Source organism: Dendropsophus ebraccatus, chromosome 5, assembly GCF_027789765.1.
Source record: "Dendropsophus ebraccatus isolate aDenEbr1 chromosome 5, aDenEbr1.pat, whole genome shotgun sequence".
In the NCBI taxonomy this organism is placed as follows: domain Eukaryota; kingdom Metazoa; phylum Chordata; class Amphibia; order Anura; family Hylidae; genus Dendropsophus; species Dendropsophus ebraccatus.
The window spans coordinates 60,245,760-60,269,505 of record NC_091458.1 but is presented as its reverse complement, the minus strand read 5'-3'; the positions used below and the strand labels follow the sequence as shown (position 1 = coordinate 60,269,505).

General features: G+C 42.9%; 1 protein-coding gene across 2 annotated transcripts in view; it reads right to left on the bottom strand.

The window, feature by feature from the left end:
• TFCP2 (transcription factor CP2) overlaps positions 1-23,746 on the bottom strand; it is a 61,474-nt gene that overhangs the window by 13,477 nt on the left and 24,251 nt on the right. Inside the window, exons 5-12 of one of the 2 annotated variants that reach the window (XM_069970314.1) lie at positions 22,142-22,248; positions 20,438-20,590; positions 11,697-11,807; positions 10,362-10,450; positions 9,296-9,371; positions 4,109-4,159; positions 2,887-2,980; positions 486-576 (exon numbers count right to left, since the gene is read on the bottom strand). In XM_069970314.1, coding sequence (XP_069826415.1) covers positions 486-576; positions 2,887-2,980; positions 4,109-4,159; positions 9,296-9,371; positions 10,362-10,450; positions 11,697-11,807; positions 20,438-20,590; positions 22,142-22,248 — 772 coding nt within the window. The remainder of the gene's footprint in view (positions 1-485; positions 577-2,886; positions 2,981-4,108; positions 4,160-9,295; positions 9,372-10,361; positions 10,451-11,696; positions 11,808-20,437; positions 20,591-22,141; positions 22,249-23,746) is intronic. The other variant, XM_069970316.1, reaches the window with a different exon arrangement.

Below are 23,746 nucleotides of genomic sequence, written 5' to 3'. Positions count from 1 at the left end.
ACTAAGCGGATTTGTACCTTTTTAAGACGTAAGGGTCGAAACATGGCTCTTCTGTACCCTCTTATGTCAATAAGTACACGCTGTGTTAATCATGGAAGCTGTTTGATTTCCCTTTATGCTCCAAACACGTCCAGGGAATTGGAGCACATTTTGAAAACAGAATGACTTTTTTAACACTAAATATGCCAATGGCTGACTTTAGTATGAAGAGAAAGCGGAACTTGATGACCCCTGCAATGCTAAAGAGTCCGGGCAAAAAATAAAAAATTCCTGCTAGGCAGTAACACGCTATCATTAAAAAGCTGCACTGATTTCCCAGTTACAAGGCCTTTCCAGTCCAGTTTCTTAGCACTATTTACAGATAGGTACCATATGACAAAAAGACATAGGCTCAAACCACATACTGCCAAGTACCTTAAGTTTCTGTGAAGTTATAACTATAGAAAAAAAAACACTCTAAAAAAGGTACAAGGACACCCGCTCACCTTCCTTTCAGTGCATTAAAGAGCCGGATCCCATCAGCAGGTCCACAGATCTGAATTACATCATCCCTGGTAAGCTTTAATAAATCTGCACCTGAAACAAACGGAAAATGTTATGTTGGCTTAGCATCATCTGTGGCTACAAATCTCAGTACAGGTCCTCAATTTAAGTGGTAAAAAGGTAAAGGATCCATAATGTACAACTCCTAAAATCTATACAAAAAGGTCTAAAAATCCATAAATAAACCAAGACAACCTAAAACTATGCCACTGGTTGGTTAGGTCATGAGTTTATACAACGCCACCTAGTATCCCCATGAAATGCATTTAGGATGCTGGGTTTATTAAGGATATTTTTATATATTTCAGGCATTCCACATAACAGATCCCATACCTTTATTTCTTATGTTTTATTAAAGGGGTTGTCCAGTGACTATCCCTTTTTCTTTTGTTACTTTTGTAATCTGTCAATTGTTTCCAACAGTCCCACTAACAGTCCCATTACACCAACAGATTATCTGACAGATTTTTTTGAGCCAAACCCAGGAATGGACTATACACAGAAAACAAGTAATAAAAGGAAAGACTGAGATTTCTCCTCTTTTCAAATCCATTCCTGGCTTTGGCTTAAAAAAATCTGTCAGATAATCTGCCGGTGTAATAGGGCCCTAAGGGGGGCAAAAAGGGTTGTGACAACCCCTAGGAGGATAATCTCTCACACCTAAACTCATGTATATAGAAGTCTGGCAATGTGGAGCTCTCCATCCTATTGGCTTGCTACTCTGTCCTTTGTGTAAGTACTTCCTCTGAACGATAACAGGGAAGTTAAGTATTTCCCTCATTCTAGTGACAAACAACCTCCCAAATATCTGCACCTTGATAATTAAGGTTTTGGAAGGTGGGCACACATGGAGGAGATGACCAATAATTGTGCCATGTAGAATTCCGATCATCACTTCTGATGATCAGTGGCAGGCAACATTTCTCCCAGCAGAGTTGGGACATCTCAGACATTCACTGTCCAAGAGCCATCTGTCCATGTATAGCAAGCTTAGGCCCCGTTCCCACTGAGCAAAGGTAGCGGAATTCCGCAACGGAATTGTCCACCGCGGAATGCCGTTAGACATGTTCATTCTTCAGCGCCTACAGAGCAGGAGCGCGCGCCTCCCATAGACTCCCATTATAAGCGGGAGGCTAACGGCATTCCGCGGCAAAGTGGAACTGTCCCCTCTAAACTGCATGCAACTAAATTGTAACTAGGAAAATCATATCACACTTGAAAGGATAGAGTAAGGGTGACCTCTGTGCAGCAGACGCATGTCTTCCTAGGCCTAGCTTTTCTTTCTACATAAGCGGCCTTAATGTTGCACAGGGAATTTCTCCTAACAGTAAGGAACAATTTCCAGTAGTACAACCAGAATATTATCCCTGTAGCACAACTATTGTTAACTCGCCAGCCTAAGCCCGAGGAAGAACGGACACAAAAATAGAATAAAATAAAGTGCTGTGGTTTGTGAGGCTTAACACAGAAATAAAACAAGAGAATATAAAGTCTAGAAGTGTAGAAAGAGATTTGGTTGGATCTGCTAAGCAAATGTGTATCCCAAAGCTGGATAGCTCCATGACTGTGTATACTAAGGGGGAAAAAAAGCTGAGCACAAGAAAACTATTGGGTTATTTTCTCTCAAAGCAAAGGTAGACCAAATGGATAGTCACTGGATGCTGAACTCTAGAAAGGAAAGGATAAAAAGGACTGTTCCTATTAAAATACAAAATATGCCCATCTACTGGATACAGACTGTAGGCTGTAGTAAAATGAATGAATGAATAAATAAATAAAATGTTATGCATTTGCTAATCTGTTCAGTAGATGTATTACTCTCTGTGGTTCTGGTCTTATACAAGCAGAATATGCTGTCATTGTACATATGACATGCTGCTGCCACCAGCTCAGAGCTGCAGCACAAAGCTAGAGTAAATTAAAATAGAGTGCCATTCTTATCACATGTTGTAGGATGTCCAGCATATAGGGTACAGCAAGTCCTGCTGTACCCTATATGCTGCAGGAAGTGCTGAGCATGACATTTCCTGGTGTATTCTGAAAACCAATGTCATCTGCTTTACAGTTCCCTTCAATTCTAGGTACAGGGGGAAAATGTGGCCAGTGTTCGGGCAGCTACGACCTACAGGAGTCGCCTTTGCTTACAATAGAAGCAGCCTTAGGATCATTTCAATGTTTGCCTTTCTACACAGAATGCAATATTTTTCCATGCTCAGCCATTTTCACCCATGTGGGAGATTAGTATACACTAGTATATGGAGCTGGGGAGGGAGAGAAAGTAGGTTGCAGGTTGAGGGAATGTGAAACAGCACTGCATTTACACTTTTTCTCCTAGGGAGTTACCTGAGAAATTTGTGAATAGCCGCGAGAATGCAGCAAATCTATTTCTATGTAGCCACTGTTGTGCCTCCTGAGGGGTTGATGTAGGCAAGAGGTTCTACAAGAGAAATGCATAAAGAGAGCTCCACAAAACTCCATTCTGTACATTAGGTAACAAATCAGTGTCTCACTGAGAAGGGCATTTCCTCTTCTAGAAGACTGTAACCTGCAATGAGGTTCTTGTGTGTAACACCTTTAGGCTGCAGTCTCTCACAGCATTTTTTATTTTTATACTAACACTGCAAGCTTTAAAGGAGCACTCCCCTTTTTCTTTTTTTCAAATTAACTGGTCAGAAAGTAAGAGAAATTTGTAAATTATATCCATTACAAAGTCTCAATCCTTTAAGTAGTCATCAGCTGCCATTTGCTTTAAAATTGGGGGGTGCTCTCTTTCCCGCCTGATATGGTGCTCACTGCTGCCACTGCTGTTTGTCTCAGGAACAGGAGAGGTTTTCTAGGAGGATTTGCTACACGGAGAGAGGTGGCAACAATGAGCACCATTGCTGGAAAATATACACCACTTCCTGTAGAGATAACTACTTGAAGGATTGACATTTATTAATAGAATTGACTAAATTTGTATAAATTTCTGACACCAGTTCATTTGAAAAAAATGTTTTCCCAGCGAGTACCCCTTTTAAGCCAATACTAAGGCCACATTCACATATCCGTGGTCCAGCCCATAGCAGCGGACCCTCAAGTACAGACAGGACCGCAGATGTCAGCAACCTTTTTAAGGGGGCTCGGACCCCTTCATTCAAGAAAGGGGATCGGTGCAGATGCGGGTCATATTATGGCTCACCAGCATTTTTTGTGCGGACGTGTGCATGGGACAAGGTACAGATGTGTGTATGGGGCCATAGAAATGAATGGGTCCGCATCTGTCCATATTTTTTTACGGATTTGTGAAAGAATTCAGAAGGAATGGAAAATCTAATGAAAGGACTTCTACTACATGTGCTTCTGGCTTTGAATTAAAAACTGCAGTTGTATTTAACCAACCAAAAAAAAAACACTGAGGAAAAAAATGCTGTGTGTGACAGACGCCTTACCGGTTCTTGCTGAATGTAATATGCAATATGTGTCCAATAACCTAGACTAGTATTTAAGCACAGAACTGAGCAAAGCCCCAACAGCCCCAACAATGCTGGCGTCTAAGTATACAGACACATACATAAATACATACATGTACAGTATGCGTGCCTGCTTCTCTGGACACATTCTGCCAAGCTGTGCCCTACAAGGCAGAGGAAAGATTAGCAATTCTTACACATGAACACTACTAGGGCATGGGGACTGGTATTTAGCTGCTTAAACAAAATGTTTCTGACCAGTTGGCGAAGATGAGACAAATAATAAACCCACTTTTAAAAAGGTTAAAGCGATCAGGCCCATACAGTTTTAGACTAGCGATAGGTATATTCTAGAGTTAATTTTATATTTAAAAGGGCTCAGGGCAAGATGATATAGGGGGAAAAAAAAACAAAAGCAAAAACTGTACTCCTCTGCTACTGATGCCTCAACTGTGTTGGTCTCTGGTGTCTAGCTCTTCCTGCTCTCCCCTCAAAATAAGGGAAATGCACATTCAACTGACCATTGGCTAATTGGTTGAGCAGGCATGTACTATTTATTAAGAGGAAAGCAAGAAGCGGCACTGGTGGGGGATCAAAGACAGGCGAGTACAGTTATTTCTTTTATCATCCCAGCTTTAACCCCTTTAGGGTGCCTTCACACGTACCGTATCGCTGCGTTTGTATCGCTGCGTTTGTATCGCTGCGTTTGTATCGCTGCGTTTGTATCGCTGCGTTTGTATCGCTGCGTTTGTATCGCTGCGTTTGTATCGCTGCGTTTGTATCGCTGCGTTTGTATCGCTGCGTTTGTATCGCTGCGTTTGTATCGCTGCGTTTGTATCGCTGCGTTTGTATCGCTGCGTTTGTATCGCTGCGTTTGTATCGCTGCGTTTGTATCGCTGCGTTTGTATCGCTGCGTTTGTATCGCTGCGTTTGTATCGCTGCGTTTGTATCGCTGCGTTTGTATCGCTGCGTTTGTATCGCTGCGTTTGTATCGCTGCGTTTGTATCGCTGCGTTTGTATCGCTGCGTTTGTATCGCTGCGTTTGTATCGCTGCGTTTGTATCGCTGCGTTTGTATCGCTGCGTTTGTATCGCTGCGTTTGTATCGCTGCGTTTGTATCGCTGCGTTTGTATCGCTGCGTTTGTATCGCTGCGTTTGTATCGCTGCGTTTGTATCGCTGCGTTTGTATCGCTGCGTTTGTATCGCTGCGTTTGTATCGCTGCGTTTGTATCGCTGCGTTTGTATCGCTGCGTTTGTATCGCTGCGTTTGTATCGCTGCGTTTGTATCGCTGCGTTTGTATCGCTGCGTTTGTATCGCTGCGTTTGTATCGCTGCGTTTGTATCGCTGCGTTTGTATCGCTGCGTTTGTATCGCTGCGTTTGTATCGCTGCGTTTGTATCGCTGCGTTTGTATCGCTGCGTTTGTATCGCTGCGTTTGTATCGCTGCGTTTGTATCGCTGCGTTTGTATCGCTGCGATTTTTACATGCGAGTTTTGATTTTTACATGAAAATCATGTGAAAATCAAAACTCGCATGTAAAAATCGCACCAAACACGCGGTGATAAAAACGCAGCGTTAAATACGCAGCGATACGGTACGTGTAAAGGCACCCTAAAATATAAAATTAAGTCTCTGGAATATGCTTTTAACCAAACATCAGGATTGTAATCCTGCTATAAACAGTACCTGTAAATACACAAGGGGTACTAGAATCTCTTACACATGTAAATATATTAGGGGGTGGTAGGTAGGGATGGTCCGAACCCGCCGAGGTTCGTGTTCGGCTGAACCCGAACGCTCGAAATCGGATTCCCGCTGTCTGCCCGCTCCGTGCAGCGGGCGGATACAGTGGGAGGACCGCCTGGAAAACTGGGATACAGCCTATGGCTGTATCCCAGTTTTCCAGGCGGTCCTCCCGCTGGATCCGCCCCCGGTGCACGGAGAGGGCAGACAGCGGGAATCATTGCGGAGGGTTCAGGTTCAGACCATCCCTAGTGGTAGGGGCTCAACCAATACTACATATTTGAGTTAAAGAAATAACCTACAGTACTAAACAGAAAACATTTCTTAAAAGGGAAAGTCCAGCCGTATTTAAAATCCAGTGACTGGAGCAGCGTCCCGCCCCAGTCACTGACCCGTAGAGCGCCCAGTCCAACAGCCAGGTCATGATGTGTCAGCGCCGGAGATTCTGGAGCCCGGCAATGGTCCCGAAGTTGATCCAGCCGCTCACCATGGGGAGAGGTAACTTCATACTCGTGATCAAAATTCCCCACTGCGGGCTGCCAGATTTTAAAAACGGACGGACTTCTCCTTTAACAGAAGAAAGATCTTTGTCCACATACAGTCATATGAAAAAGTTTGGGCACCCCTATTAATCTTAATTTTTAGTTATCAAAATTTGGTTTTTTGCAACAGCTATTTCAGTTTGATACATCTAATAACTGATGGACACAATATTTTAGGACTGAAATGAGGTTTATTGTACTAACAGAAAATGTGCGATATGCATTCAAACTAAATTTGACAGGTGCAAAAGTATGGGCACCTCAACAGAAAAGAGACAATATTATTTAGTAGATCCTCCTTTTGCAAAAATCACAGCCTCTAGTCACTTCCTGTAGGTTTGAATGAGTTCCTGAATCCTGGATGATGGTATTTTTGACCATTCCCCTAACAAAACAATTCCAGTTAAGTTTTATGGTCTGCCGAGCATGGACAGCCCGCTTCAAATCATCCCACCAATATTCAATGATATTCAGGTCTGGGGACTGGGAGGGCCATTCCAGAACATAGGCATTGTTCAGAGCAACAAGGACAGAGTAGATTTGGAGTGGTGTTTTGGATCATTGTCTTGCTAAAATATTCATTCCCGACATAACTTCAACTTCGTCACTGATTCTTGAACATTATTCTCAAGAATCTGCAGATACCGAGTGGAATCCATGCGACCCTCAACTTTAAGAAGATTCCCGGTGCCGGCATTGGCCACACAGCCCCTAAGCATGATGGAACCTCCACCAAATTTTTCAGTGGGTAGCAAGTGTTTTTCTTGGAATGCTGTGTGTTTTTTTTGGGCCGCCATGCATAACGCCTTTTTGTATGACCAAACAACTTAATCTTTGTTTTATCAGTCCACAGGACCTTCTTCCAAAATGACACTGGCTTGTCCAAATGTGCTTTTCCATAGCTCAGGCGACTTGTGTGGCGTGCTTGCAGAAACGGCTTATTTCTCATCACTCTCCCATACAGCTTCTCCTTGTACAAAGTGCGCTGTATTGTTGACCAATACACAGTGACACCATTTGCAGCAAGATGATGCTGCCGGTCTTTGGAGGTGGTCTGTGGATTGTCCTTGACTGTTCTCACCATTCTTCTTCTCCGTCTTTCTGATATTTTTCTTGGCCTGCCACTTCTGGGCTTAAAGGGAACCAATCACATGAAAAATCGATATGAAGGCAATAATATGTGCTTATACCCCCTCTAACACACTTCCCACACATGTATCTATAGCAGCTGTCCCTGCCCCACACACCCCAAAATCACACTTTGATCTTGTCCCCGCTGTAGCCAGCACAAGCCACAGCAGTGTTATTCTTTTGCTGGTGGCTACACAAGGGTTACAATCCTTCATTCCAGGACGCTCCTATCCCCCCTCTGGTGCCGGTCTGTCTCTCTCCCTGACATCCAGCGATGCTGTCAGAGAGGGAGATAAGAGGAGTGCCGCAGCCACACAGGAGGAGGACGGGTCATAGGAGAGGAGGGGGCCGCTGCTGTCACAGGACATGGTGCAGCACAAAAGCACATGTGGAAGGAGAGGGGAGAGGGGGGATAGGAGCGTCCCGAAATGAAGGATTGTAACCCTTGTGTAACCACCAGCAAAAGAATAACACTGCTGTGGCTTGTGCTGGCTTCAGCTGGGCTAAGATCCTTCATACAGAGAGGCTGAGTACAGCAGCAGCAGCCTGTATGAGAGGCCGGGTCACACATACACAGTGCAGGGAGGATAGGCAGCCGCTGTGCTGTATCTCAGTTACACAGTCCCAGGCCCCGCCCCCTATGATGATGCAGCAGTGACAGGGGCTGTGTATGACGCCCATAGAGGCGTGATTACAGCGATACCCCGCCCCCCGAGGCCGTGACTACTTGATCTGAACAAACGCCCACATGACTACCTTCCTGGGATTTGCATACAGCGGGGACAAGATCAAAGTGTGATTTTGGGGTGTGTGGGGCAGGGACAGCTGCTGTAGATACATGTGTGGGAAGTGTGTTAGAGGGGGTATAAGCACAGATTATTGCCTTTATATTGATTTTTCATGTAATTGGTTTCCTTTAACAAGAACTGTCCATGTGGTCTTCCATTCTCTTACTATGTTCCTCACAGTGGAAACTGACAGGTTTAATCTCTGAGACAACTTTTTGAACCCTTACCTTGAACAACAATCTTTGTTTTCAGATCATTTGAGAGTTGTTTTGAGGAGTCCATGATGCCACTCTTCAGAGGAGATTCAAATAGGAGAACAACTTGCAAATGGCCACCTTAAATACCTGTTCTCATGATTGAATACACCTGGCTATGAAGTTCAAAGCTCAATGAGGTTACCAAACCAATTTAGTGCTTCAGTAATGGTGCATTTAAACAGAAAGATTTATCTGACAGATCTTGGAAGCCAAAGCCAGGAACAGACTATAAACAGAGAACAGGTCATAAAGGAAAGACTGAGATTTCTCCTATTTTCAAATCCATTCCTGGCTTTGGCTTAAAAAAAAAACTGTCAGATAAATCGCTCTGTGTAAATGCTCCCCAAGTCAGTAATAAGTAGTTAGGAGTATTCAAATCAAGAAAATGATAAGGGTACCCATACTTTTGCACCTGTCAAATTTTGTTTGAATGCATATCGCATTTTCTGTACAATAAACCTCATTTCAATCCTGAAATATTACTGTGTCCATCAGTTATTAGATATATCAAACTGAAATAGCTGTTGCAAAAACCCAAATTTTGATAACTAAAAATGATTAATAGGGGGACCCAAACTTTTTCATATGACTATGTATTACAGTAAAAAAAACAAAGCTTCTTTATTTTATCATCAGCAAGCTAGCAGTCCTGCTGTTCTGCGTGAGCAATCCAACCTTGTAATGGCATTATATAAGGCCTACACAATGGTGCTACTGGACTACACATAGGCTTGGACAAAGGCACAGCATTAAAAGGTCTCAATTTTGAAACTACACTGTACCACTGATGCAGCGTACAAGGGTAGGAATAATAAAATAGTAGAAAAAAAAAATAAGTACCTGAACAGAGGTCATTCCCGCACTTACATCAATGATGGGGGCGGGGGGTTCAGGTTGGTGATTTGGAGAACCATTACTAGAAAACAAAAAGCTTTCCTTGTAGATTACTGAAAGTAGATCTGGCCATCACTGATAAATAACATTCCATAAGCCAACATTTAAATAAAAACGTAAAAAATAGACATTTTTTAACATGCAGCCACAGTAATTTTCTTAAAGAGAATGTACCATCAGGCTTCCCAATGCCGGCGCCGTTCGACTCATGTGCGATTTTAAAGATTGTACCTGATGGTACATTCTATTTAAGTTGTTCTATTACTGACCAAAAGTATTCCATAATTGGAGCAGGATGTGTGGTATTTGCCATAAAGCGATCATGAAACAGTATTACAGAACTCGAGAAGGCTTAAAGACCGACAATAAATAAATCTACTGGGGATGATCAATAAAACTGTACAATTCCTAAACAGTGGAAACTTAGACTAAATAGTGGCTCAGGTTGTTAGGGCTAGATCGATGCTCGCTTACTGAGCAGATTACAAAGCTCGATGATCGGGCAACAGTGGTGTGAAAGCAGACTGCTTCATCATCTATACTTGGAGACCGATCGAGGACCATGTGGCGGTGGAGCAGCATAGTTATAATAAACAGGCAAACAGTGAGGACATTCCCAGTAAGTGCCTTATCATGAACATTACTGTAAGTCTTACAAAAAGTGTGTAGAGTATGTGTACAAAAATGTGCACCAAAATGGCCACTTCCAGATATACCATGTCCCCTTGTCAAATGAGGTGTAAAAACTTCTAACACATGTGGGTCTGGCCATGTAAAACTAAAGCAAGTCTTTGGTGCAGGTAGTTTTCTCTCTAATTATTCTATGATAGCACTACAGCACATAGTAGGCATAGAGGGGAATACTGTGAACTGTGGGTATATGAATCCTACAATCCACATTGTAACTATAGGATATAGATATATATGTTTTTATATTAGCATATATTTCCAATCTAACAGTTTCTCCTTTACAGCATAGTTTTTTTTGGAAGAAAAGCAGGAGACAACTTACCCTTCGCCAATTGTAAAACTATTGTGGGAACTGTTAAATCCAGGGGAGGGAGCATTTGGGACATATGTGATCTCAGGCCACGGAGAGCACTGTAAACAACAGAGATCCAATACAATGAAAAACATTTTCACAATTGGAGCCATTCCTTTATCAATTGCTCATGGACATTTACACCCGAGGGATACAAATCCTGGGCACCATCATCACAGGACTGGGACAGATTTTTATGAAACTGAAATAAACAATGAATGACAGCAAACAGATTCTGAAGAACTGATACAGAAAGTATAACTTCATTATTAGAGATGAGCAAACCTGGAGCATGCTCGAGTCGATCCGAACCCGAACTTTCGGCATTTGATTAGCGGTGGCTGCTGAAGTTGGATACAGCCCTAAGGCTATGTGGAAAACTTGGATATAGTCATTGGCTGTATCCATGTTTTCCAGACAAGCTTAGGGCTTTATCCAAGTTCAGCAGCCCTTGCTAATCAAATGCCGATGGTTCGGGTTGGGATGGACTCGAACCCGAACCCGATTCGCTCATCTCTATTTTATTTGTAAAAAAAAAAAAAAAAAAATCTCTATGGCTGCCATTATGATAGCCCATAATTGATTGTAAAGTGGAGGGAACTGGTTATCAATTTCATGCGTGTACCAGGTGCACAGAACAACAGCATTTAGCATTTTTAACAGCATTTAGTAACATGCTTTACAGCAAGACTCAGATGACAAAAGACAGTCTGTCCTCGTAATGAGAATGTGAAACATTACAGCTAGTGCTATTGCCTCCTCTATCTACTGGTGTTACATGATGCTGTAATGCTGTACAGATTACTTTACAGCAGCCTCCTCTTATCACCACAGACAGGAAGTGGCAGCTTTGTTTTATCCCCAGTGGTGAGAGAAAAAAAATTGAAAAAATTAAAAATTAGGAAAAATGTCACCAAAGACATTAAAACAGTAAGTCATTTTCTGATGACACATTCTCCAATATGGTCAGATGGCCACAGAGACCTAACAGGGATTACCATGATAACTTGGGGTTGAGGCAATATGAAACATTGTTTGTGGGCAAATTCTGTATAGTGTTGATTATCTATGTTTCACTGTGTGGTTAGTTATAGCCTTCCCCTCAAAGTAGTTTAGGTGATTTATTAGCAAAACTTGTTCTTTGTTGAACCTAACCAATGTACCAATCTTTAGGGCCATAAAAATCCATTAGACGGCCTTTGGCTTAACACTCCCAATATCTTTCCTGTCTTTGGATGCTGAATGCTAATGAACTGGAACAGCACTGTGGCAATATTGCTGTATAGGAAACAATAGGCCATTCACCTCTGTTAAAATAGTGGTCTCGTAGGAAGGCTGATATTTCTCCTTCTCCTGTGGTGTTCGTTTTTCCATCTTTTCTCGGTCGGTTTTCTGTTTTCGGTCTGCTCCTTTAGGCTACAAGAGTGTTAAAGCAAAATACCATTAAACACTACAATTTCTTCTATTGATAGTATTGCTGTTAAGAAAACAATTGAGGACAACAACTAGATGGGGCAGCAGTGACAGCCCTCTCGGTATATACATGTAAATATAGTCTTTTATGGACTAAATAAGTATGGATGTTTACATCGGGAATTTGATTACGTCCCTGACTATTTGATAATCCAGAATACATTGATACAGTGACTGTTTATTTTTTTGTAAATTCATTTTAATGCAAAGTTAGTGATCAGGTTTGTCAGCCCTGCAGCTTAGGAAATTGTAAGTAGGCTCAATGGTTGAAATCATTTCCAAAGCTGGTTCACAGCGTTAGGATCTGTAAAGCAACTAAATTAACACACACGCTTTAAATTAATAACTCCAGGCACGCCAAATGAATTCCTCAAGGAACTGCTAACACTGTCCTTGACCCAAGGTCGCTGCAGCCCTCAGGAGTACAAATATCTTAAACTTAAGACACGCACAGAAAGTTCTTAAAGCAACAGGCACTGGTGTTAGACATGCAGCGACTGTATGAATGTAAAGTGAAAGTATAACAACTGCTACCTCATACGTGTTCTATTAAGAAGGTTGCAAAATGAAAGGTGTCCTTCACAGTGACAAAACATGGTGTGTCCATATTAAAAAAAAAAAAAATCACTGCAAGACTTCAATTCTTCCCCATAATAAAAAGTTACAATTTCCCTGACATGATACGAGGGTTGAATTATGTGGATATATAAGGAAGGCGATACAAATATGGCATACGTGACTGCAAACACACCCTAAAATGCCTTCCCTGGCCTTCTCCCCCAGGTGCCGTGACCTAATATAATAGGTATATTAAATCCCTCACTGAGACAACATTGCTCCCTGGGATTCTGACCTCAATATAGATTTATCCTTGCAACATTGGCCCCATTGCCTTGATATGGTGACTAAGGGAAGTCTCCCTTAGGCCTCACTCACACATCTGTAGTGCAACTGCAATCCATATTTTTTACAGATCAGCAAAAATGGGAAGTTGTATTTTTTGCGTTACATCCATATGTCCACAAGAAATGTAAGTCCCATAGACTTCTATTGGCTAACTGTCCTGTAATTGTGTGACCCACTAGGAGGACATGATATTATATATTTTATGTATGTATGTATGTATGTATGTATATATATATATTTTTTTTTTTTTTTTTTAGAAACTATGGATAGTGTAAATAGCTTAACAGAAATGAATGGGCCCTAAATTTTGCAGATTGCAATTATGGACAAATTAATGTAATGCAGTCAAAGTTTTACAAAGGGCTTTTGAGAGATCAGTCCCCCTGGCAGACATTTCAGACACTTTACCAAGGGGGCAGACAGTTTAGATTTTTAACCCCTTAAGGACAGAGCCTGAAATGGCCTTAATGACAGAGACAAATTTTATGAATATGACCTGTGTCACTTTAGTCATTAATAACTTCGGGATGCTTTTACCTATCCGGCTGATTCTGAGATTCTTTTCTCGTGACATATTGTACTTTACATTTCTGGTAAATTGGAGTCGATACTCATAACAAATCTTTATGAAAAAAACCCAAATAATGTGAAAAAATGTGAAAAAATGCATTTTTCCAACTTTGAAACTTTTTTGCTTATACAGAAAGTGGTTATACCACATAAATTATATATTAAATAGCATTAGCAACATGTCTACTTTATGTTGGCAGCATTTATTAAACTATCTTTCATTTTTTTTAGACAATAGGAAGCTTAAAACATTAGCAGCAAATTTCCAAATTTTCAGTAAAATTTCAAAATCAGATATTTTTAGGGACCTGTTCAGGTTTAAAGTGTATTTGAGGGGCCTGTATGTTAGAAAGCCCCACAAAGCACCCCATTTCAGAAACTGCACCCCCCAAACTCTGCAAAAGCATATCCAGAAAGTGTTTTAACCCTTTAGGGGACTCAGAAATAAAAGCTAAGTGTGTAAGGAATGTAAAAATTTTAATTTTCTGTGCAGAAATTTTATTGTAATCCAATATTTTTCATAATTATAAACCTATTACCAGAGAAATGCACCCCAATAATTATTGTCCCGTTTCTGCAGTTTATAGAAATACCCCATATGTGACCCTATTGCACTATTTGACGCAACCACAAGCCTCAGATATAAGGGAGCGCCTAGTGATTTTCAACGCCTCCGTTATATTTGGTCATTTTTGACTGTACCACTTCAGGTTGGCAGAGGCTCTGGGGTGCCAAAACCTAAAAAACACCCCTAAAGGGACACCATTTAGAAAACTACACCCCTCAAGGAATGTAACAAGGGGTGCAGTGAGCATCTGGACCCCACAGGTGCTTCACAGATTTTCCGAACAATATGGCGTGAAAAAAGAAAAATTTATTTTTTTACACTAAAACGTTGTTCTAGCCTTCAATTTTTCATTTTCTTAAAGGGATAAGAGGCAAAAAAAGACACAAAATGTGTAGCGCAGTTTCTCCCGAGTACGGAAATACCCCACATGTGGCGATAAAGTGCCAAGGGGGCGCAGGACGAGCCTCCAAAGGGAAGGAGCGCCAATTGGCTTTTGGAAGCTGAATTTCACTGAAAAGGATTTCAAGCGCCATGTCGCATTTACAGAGCCCTCGTGCTGCCAAGACACTGGAAATCCCCCACAAGTGACCCCATTCTGGAAACTACACCCCTCAAGGAATCTAACAAGGGGGGCAGTGAGCATATGGACCCCACTGGTGACGGGCACAAATGTGGAACAATGTGACGTAAAAGTAAAAAATTTCATTTTTTCACTTTCATGGCACAAATGTGCCCGTCATCAAGGGGTCCATATCCTCACTGCACCCCTTGTTAGATTCCTTGAGGGGTGCAGTTTCCAGAATGGGGTCACTTGTGGGGGGTTTCCAGTGTTTTGGCAGCACGAGGGCTCTGTAAATGCGACATGGCGTTCATCATCCATTCTAGCCAAATCCAACCTCCAAAATCCAAATGGCGCTCCTTCCCTTGGGAGGCTTGCCCTGCGCCCACATGGCGCTTTATGTTCACATGTGGGGTATTTACGGACTCGGGGGAAATTGCTCTACACATTGTTTTTTTTTCCTCTTTTAACCCCTTGTGAAAATGATAAATTCAAGGCTAAACCAACATTATAGTGTAAAAAATGTAATATTTCATTTTCACGCCACATTGTTCCACATTTGTGCCCGTCACCAGTGGGGTCCATATGCTCACTACACCCCTTGTTACATTCCCTGAGGGGTGCAGTTTCCATAATGGGGTCACTTGTGGGGGGTTTCAACTGTCTTGGCAACACAGGGGCCTTTTGAATGCAACATGGCCCCTCGAAATCCATTCCATCCAAATCCAGCCTTCAAAAACCAAATGGCGCTCCGTCCCTTCGGAGGCTTACCCTGCACCCGCATGGCGCTTTATGTACACATGTGGGGTATTTCCGTACTCAGGAGAAATTGCGCTACACATTAAATGTTTTTTTTTATCTTTTAACCCCCTTGTGAAAATGAAAAAATCATGACAAGATTAATGATTTAGAGTAAAAAATTTACAAAAATTACACTAAATGTTGGTCTAGCCTTGATTTTTTTCCATTTCCACAAGGGGTTAAAAAAGAAAATGAACACAAAACGTGTAGGGTAGTTTCCCCTGAGTACGAAAATACCCCACATGTGGGCATAATGTGCCATGTGGGCACAGGGCAAGTCACCAAAGGGACAGAGCGCCATTTAGAGGCTGGAATGGAGGATAGAGGCCATGTCGCAATTACAAAGCTCCTGTGCTGCCAGGACAGTAGAAACCCCCGACAAGTGACTCCATTCTGGGAACTACACCCCATAAGGAATCTAACAAGGGGTGCAGTGAGGATATGGACCCCACTGGTGACGGGCACTTACGTAGAACATGTGCCGAGAAAATAAAAAACACAATTTTTTTCATTTTCACGTCCCAAATGTGGCCGTCACCAGGGGGCCATATCCCTGCTGCCCCCCTTGTTAGATTCCTTATCGGGTGTAGTTTCCAGAATGGGGTCACTTGTGGGGGGTTTCTACTGTCCTGGCCGCACAGAGGCTTTGTAATTGCATCATGGCATCCTCTAATGGGAATGGGGGTCATACCTACTTAGCTGGGGAAAAGGGACAATTCGAATTTATTTGGGGGTATTAGGGCAATTATTAGTTTATAAGGTTGGAAATGACAGGTGTCCATCAAATTCAACCTGTGTTGATCCAGAGGAAGGCAAAAACCCCTCGTGAGGCAGACAGTAGCCTCATCACAGGGGAAAATTCCTTCCCGACTCCATAATGGCGATCAGAATAATCCCTGGATCAACGTGACCCCTGAAATAGGAATAAGGGACAGAATTTAGATAATGTAGAACTCCAATGACGTGTGGTGCGCCTTGGAGCGATCCAGTATGCAGAGGCCGGGGGGGATCAGGACAGGCATCACACTGGAAAATGGCGTCCTTTCTGATCCCCCTGTTACGCCACACTCTACACTTCTTCTGGGGTCTCCTGTTCTCCAGTGTGGGGGACGTCACCTGGAAAATGTTGTCCTGGTGCGATACGGGGTCCTTCATATCCAGAAGCGCTGGGTCCGCTCCATGGCTGCTAAACATTAGGGCTTTATTACTGCTTCTGATATGTTCGGATCGTGCCGGAAGCTACAGGGCAGCGAGGGACCAGAAGAGGGGGCGCTGGTATAAAAGTTATCCCCGTACAGGTGGTGACCTTTATCCAGCAGTGGGAAGATCAGTTCCCGGACGATCTTCCCACTTGTTCCGAGGATGGGGGGGGGGAGGGGGCATCTGGGGCTGGATTCGGGTGTCCCTTCCTACATATACTCTAAGGGTACGTGCACACTGCGGAATCGCGACAGATAACCCTTCGTGCATTCCGCAGCTGGCACCCGCCAGCTGACTAATGCAGGCGCACGTCTCCGTCCGTGTCAGACTCCATTCTATGCATGGGCGGATTCCGCTCTCCGTCCAACGTGTTCATTCTTTGGACGGACGATGGAATCCGCCCATGCATAACATGGAGTCTATGACACGGGTGGAGACATGCGCCCGCATCAGTCCGCCGGCGGGTGCCAGCTGCGGAATGCACAAAGAGTTATCCTTTGCCATTCCGCAGTGTGCACGTACCCTAAATCTGTAAGTGTACCCTGAGGTACGCTCACACAGTTTGTAGAATTTTACGCCATACCGTGATCTCTTATTGGGACGGTACTGGCGGAAAAGACGTGTCTGGGGGGCAGTGTACGCTACGCTACCCCCAGACACGTCACTGGATGATGAGGATGAATGGAGGAAAGAAGGATCCCCCCATTCATCCTCACTGGCTGTTTCGGTGTCGGAGGCAATAACGTATCCCCCTGACGCCGAAAACACCCTGGGGGCCATCTTTATATGGGGATTGGTATATGGGGTATGTAGTGGTGTAGTGTCAAACTTTATTCAATGTAGTGTGGTGTAATGTACTGTTTTTTTACAGTAAGTATAAAAAAAAAAACCTACGCCAACAAAGGAGTTGCTGATAAATGCCGCACTTGTGCGGCACTTATAAGCAGACCGTGGCAGTAGAATATAGAAAAAAAACACCCTACGCCAAAAAGGAGGAGTTGCTGATTAGCAGCGCACTTTCGTGCGATGCTGATCAACACTCAGCGGCGATAGGGTGCGGGAAATAGAAAAAAAAAAAATTTTGAAAAAAAAAAACAAAAAACTTTTTCTACATTCTGAACATCCCTGTAGCTGCTGATAAGTGTATTACACATATCAGCCGCTAGAGGGCAGCAGAGCGCAAAATACGGAAAAAGCCGACGCTGGAGCCGAAAATAGCCGAGAGAAGCCGAACGTGGCGTCACGGAGGAAGCCGAAGACCCGAACGAAGACGAGGACGCCGCGAACCCGGAAGACGCCGATCAGGAGCCCGGGACAGGTGCGTAATGTACAAATACCTGCTCTGGACCCCTCGGCTACCTAGCTGAGGGGTCCAGGGCAGGTATTTACTATTTTGTGGGACTCTGATCGCCGTGCCACCGGCCCGATCGCCGTGAACGGCCGGCCGGTCGTTCACGGCGATCGGGCCGGTGGCACGGTGACCACCATTACTTTTTACAGTAATGGCGGTCGGTGCAGTCCTCGGACAGCACCGACCGCCATTTTTTTCCGGGTCATCGATGACCCGGAAAGGTTCCGATCGCCGCTATTGGCTGATCTGAATTGATCAGCCTATAGCGGCGATCGTAAGCACAGGGGGTGTTAACCACGCGGGGAAACATCGGGCGTACCTATACGCCCATTTGCGTTAAAGCCCACCCTGCGGGGGCGTATGGGTACGCCCGATGTCGTTAAGGGGTTAAGGCCTGACCCTATTGTCTACAGAGATACACCACAGCTTGAGCTGTCTGGCTGTGGCTTACCCTTCCCCTCCTCACAGAGTACACATGAACATTCAGCTAACCGTGTATGGCCACCCTTACTTTCAGAGAAGACAGCTTGCAGCCTGCCAATGACTTGGATATGAGGTTGGTATTTTAATGCTGTCAGCCTAAAGAACTTCTGACAAAAATAGATAGGTATAAGCCATTACTGAGGCCTCATTCACACACCTACTTTAGTAGCATATGGTGGATCAACTGAGCTCAAAGACCTTGAAAAGGCATCAAGCCAGAATGTGAAATGGCCGTTGGCTGTAACTTCCACTATGTGTTGGCCTTTTGCCTCAATAAAGAAGCCACAAGTGTATTTGGCAAGTGCCATGCTCCTCATTTCTGCAATGGCATATGACATTTTATTGGACATTCCAATATGCTTATTCTTTTCCCTTTAATTATCATAAAAATACATCTAACATGAGAGTTTATAGCATTTTTTTCCTGTAACATCTATATGGGGCCTTGTCTACTTATTTAGTGTCTATTTGTCTACTGACAAAGGGGGGGGGCACTATCACACTTAAACCTTGAAGCAATAAAGCAATGCTAGCTCTTTCTTTCTACAGAGATCCGTATTCAAGGTCATGTCAAGGACTTTACTGCCTGAAAATTACATATTAGACAAGATTCTTCTGAACACACCCAAGAAACTTGGTAAGCCACTGCCACTTTGCTATAGCATAAATGAAGCATTGGCTGGTGGAAGATAGGCTCTTCTTACAGATTCTCGTATATAGAATCCATTTACTACAAGCCAAGAGTAGCTGAGGTTTCACAACTGGGAGAATTGCCATCTATATTTAAATGAAGGAAACTACCTGAGGCACAACAAGCTGAGGTCTGGCAAGAGGAGAGAGTCTGTAGCAGAATAGCAGTCAAACCAGTTGTTGCCATTCAGATTGCCGAAATTCCTAGAATGAGCTATTGTGTGCAGAGATAGTTGAGCCCATAAACGTGATCAGAGCAAAGGGTGACCACTTAAGTATAACATTTGTTTTCTCTTTGAATTAAATTGGATAGAAATCCACAGGGTCTTTTTGCCCACCATTCAGCAATAACACTTAAAGGATCATTCCCCAATTCTCTAAAGCATCTTAAAATCAGAGAATGGGATGTAGAATCCACATTTGCTGTTTTAGTTGTTTTACACATCTCGCTGACATCCTGCAGAACTTTACCAGTATGTCCGTTTCCGTTGCGTATTGTTTGCACATTTAATTACAGATTTTCCACATGGAAAAGCCTTCCTGTGAATAACCCAGAGACCAACCGCAAAATCTACAATTTTGCTTTACCTTTTTGCATAATGAACAGACAAGTTCATAAAATATCAAGATTTGCCTTACAGATCACCCTGCAGACTGCCTGCAGAACTTCTCTGCAGCAAATCGGCCCTGTGTGAACCTCACCTAAAAAAACACGTCAATGAAAGTAATTGCCTTAATGGGGTATAGCCATCTCATAAACCATTGGCATATTTCTAGCGGCACAAGCTTAGCAGTGCAGCCCCTTCTTTGTTTTTTATTGCACAGCAGCACTCGCAGCCCAACTGACTTGAATAGAGATGTGCTTCAGGTCCCCTGCACAGGCTGGGCACGGTAAGGGAGAAGTCTGTATTGCTGTATAAGCCCCCTGACCCTTTCTTTCTCAAGATCAGAGGTTAGACCTCCAACAATCAAAGAAATTCCATATCCTAGCAATTGTCCCTTTCAAAAGAAAAGCCCAAATTATTGTCTGGAATTTCGGCCTATTTTGAGTACAAGCAGACGTATTATCTGATCTAAGGGTGCGTTCACACAGCACATTTGAAGTTGCAGATTCAAAGCAAATCTGCATCTTCAGATCTGTGACACCGAATCTGCTACGGAACTGCACATGTGAATGCACCCTAAAGAGGGAAATAATAAATTGCTAGAATATATTGGTAGCAAAGGTGTACATCTGGCACCCTAAAAGACTTTCCCTCGATAAACAAGAGCAGAAGACACACAACACTGCCTTATTATAGCAATGTAAAGGATATGTAAATTGGATACATACAGATTTCTGCCCAAAGTTGTCATTTAAATGTTCTCAAAGCAGCAAACACGAAACACACCAAAGAGATGTAAATGTTCTCTTTAGTAGCTGCAGGGTACAAAAACTAACTTACCTTGAACACTTTGATCTGACAGCTGGCTGAGTGTAGGTGCTCTGTATACTCTCCACTCTCATTCTCTTTGAAAGTATCAATTTGGATTCGGAAAGGTACACCTTTCTCACCCCCATGCTTTCTCATAGTAAATTCTGTACTAATGCAATGAACCTATTGATACAAAAGACAGTACAATGGTAAATATCCTTAACCAGTTCACCCCCATTCATTACGAGATGCTCCAAACTGCCGACACTGTTAGATGGCTGCTAAGCCAAGGAGACACATGATACCTTTCATGTATTAGCATATATCAGTCCATGCCTCCAGAACATAGAAAAATGCTTTTTATTTTTCTATGCCAAGTGTCAAAGCCGCTGAATTGCTGGAGGCCGTAACACCTCCTTGTTTGCCCCTCTATCTTTAATTGATTGAAAGCTGGCTGGTAACAGCGCCCCAAGCTTGGTCAGGGGTGGGAGGGGAAGCTAGGAAAGATTCCAGTTTGCAGCAGTAAAGCAGCTTGAGAAAGTGTCTGACACCATGCTTCAGAAAATTTAAGTATTTTTCTACATTCTGAAAGCACAGACAGAAATATGAAATGGTACCATGTGACTCCTTACATCTAACAGTGTAAGTCAGTTTACAACTTGAAGATTCACTTTATAGTAAATACAGATTTAAAGTTTCTTTTGTTTTGTTCAGTTATTTAAATATCATTTTATCTGTTATAAATAAAGCTATTTATGTTTATATTAACATACTTTTACTTTATTGGAGGTGAAATATATATATATTTTTTTTTACAAATGTGCTATTTGTAAAAATCATGAAGCCAAAATAACTTCAAATTGTGCTCCCTTTCTGTTACTATCTTCCTTCAGCTGTTGCAAAACTACAATTTGTAGTTTTGCAGCAGCTGGAGGTCCGACGGTTCCCCATCCCTGATATAAGAGCTATGGTTGGGCCTTTTTTTTTAATTCTTTTATTTTTTTACACACACACACACACACACACACACTATATATATTTATTTATATTATTTTTGTCTTCACTTTACATGGTCTTTTATTTTACATACTGCGCCCTCCATAAGGGACATTTTAACATTACAGTAATATACTTTAATTGTCCGTTTCCCCAGTAACTGAGACTGACTTATTTGCTCTGGGGAAAATACAGTCCCAGACAGTCGCTGCAGAACCTGTCATTATGCTGCCTGAACCACTACTCATCGAGGCTGCTCTTTGCCCAAGACCTATCCCTATACCCAAAGAGGAAAAGACCTATCAAAGCTGATAGGTGAGAAGTCTTTTGGGAGCACACTCATGACTCGTAAATCAGGTAGCATAAATGCTATGATGGTTCCCTTTAAAAAGAGCGAACGAGGCAACAACTCCCTTTCTCAGGGCCTACTATAACTCTAGGATACATAGGAACACAAGTTCTGTAGAGCAACATGGTTTTGGTACCAGTTTTTGACTCAGGGTAATGGAGGCAGGAGTTCCTCTTCTACAATGTCCACATAATACATGTCCACCAATAACTCTATGACATTATGTACACCGGCTGCAAATGTTATGATCGTAAAATAAATATGCAAAAATAAGACAATGTGAATTTTGTTTGGACAGGCCGTTTTTTTCAACCTAAATTTGACATACCCACTGAGGACACTTCAGACAACCAAAAGTTCTAGACAAAATCCAATAAAATTCTCCTTACCTGTATAAAGACAGATGTCCTCTTAGCAGGATCCCACAGAAATTCAACAGTGTTCAACTGTGTCGGATTTGCTCTTGGGTCAATAATACCCACAGACATAGGGACATCTAGAAATTTTTGGAGAGAAGGGAATAAAAATACCTTTAAAGTGACACTGTCACCCCCCTTTTTGCATTCTGACTTCTCTACACAGGTGTAAAAGGTAAATTTAGCAGTTTTCATACCTTATTTTTTTATCACACATCATGGTGCTTGATCGAATAAAAAGTGATCTTTTATCAACTGCAGATTGTGCTAAATGGGCGGGGCTTCGCCGCAACAGTGCTACTTAGCCTCACCCACAGCGCCACCATTGGTCCCGCCCCTTCACGACATCATAGGCCCCGCACCCTCTGACCAACAGGCTGGAACAGGCTGGCCTAAAAGGTTTAGACCCCACCCCCTTTAGGCCGGCCAATACCGATGGGCATCTGGGGCGGAGCCTATGTGCCGATGAAGCCACGGAGGGGCGGGGCTAAGTGGCACTGATGCCATGAAGCCCCGTCCACTTAGCACAATCTGCAGTTGATAGAAGATCACTTTTTACTGGAACAAGCACCATGATGCATGATATAAAATAAGATATGACTGCTAAATGCTAAACTTACCCTTTACACCTGTGTTGCGAAGTCAGAATCCAAAAAGGTACATTCACACATACAGGATCTGATGTGGATTTGGAGATGCAGATATTAATGTAATTCACTTTCCAAACGGCAGACACTGGTAGAAAGCTGTTAGAGCAAGGAGACACCTTGTACCTTTCATATATATATCTGTCTTACATAACACATAAAAATGTTTTTAAAGAGGATGTACCATCCTCTAGAATAGAGCCGCGGTTCAGAAAACTGACCACGGCACAGGCTTCCCCGTGACGGCGCAGTTCAATCCATGGATCATATTAAAGAGGATGTACCTGATGGTACATCCTCTTTAAAAACATTTTTATGTTTTATGTAAGACAGATGTATATATGAAAGGTACAATGTGTCTCCTTGCTCTAACTGTCTAACAGCTTTCTACCAGTGTCTGCCGTTTGGAGACACATTGTACCTTTCATATATACATCTGTCTTACATAAACACATAAAAATGTTTTAAAGAGGATGTACCATCAGGTACATCCTCTTTAATATGATCTATGGATAGAACGGCGCCGTCACGGGGAAGCCTGTGCCGTGGTCATGTGACTGTGACTGCAGCCTGGCCCCCATCCCCCACAGCGTCTCCCAGCTCACAGAGGCCCATAACCCCGTCCCCTCCCCCGACGGAGACAACAGTAGTGTGATCCTCCGCTCTACCTGCTTCTCCTCATGGGCAGAGACATCCTCCACTACTACTGCAGTGTGACTGTGAGTATATCTATCTCTGTCTGTGTATGTTAGTGCTCTGTGTGGTAGGACAACAACTCCCAGCATGCTCCTTTGTGGCTCTGTGTGGTAGGACAACAACTCCCAGCATGCTCCTGTGTGACACTGTGTGGTGGGACAACAACTCCCAGCATGCTCCTTTGTGGCTCTGTGTGGTGGGACAACAACTCCCAGCATGCTCCTTTGTGGCTCTG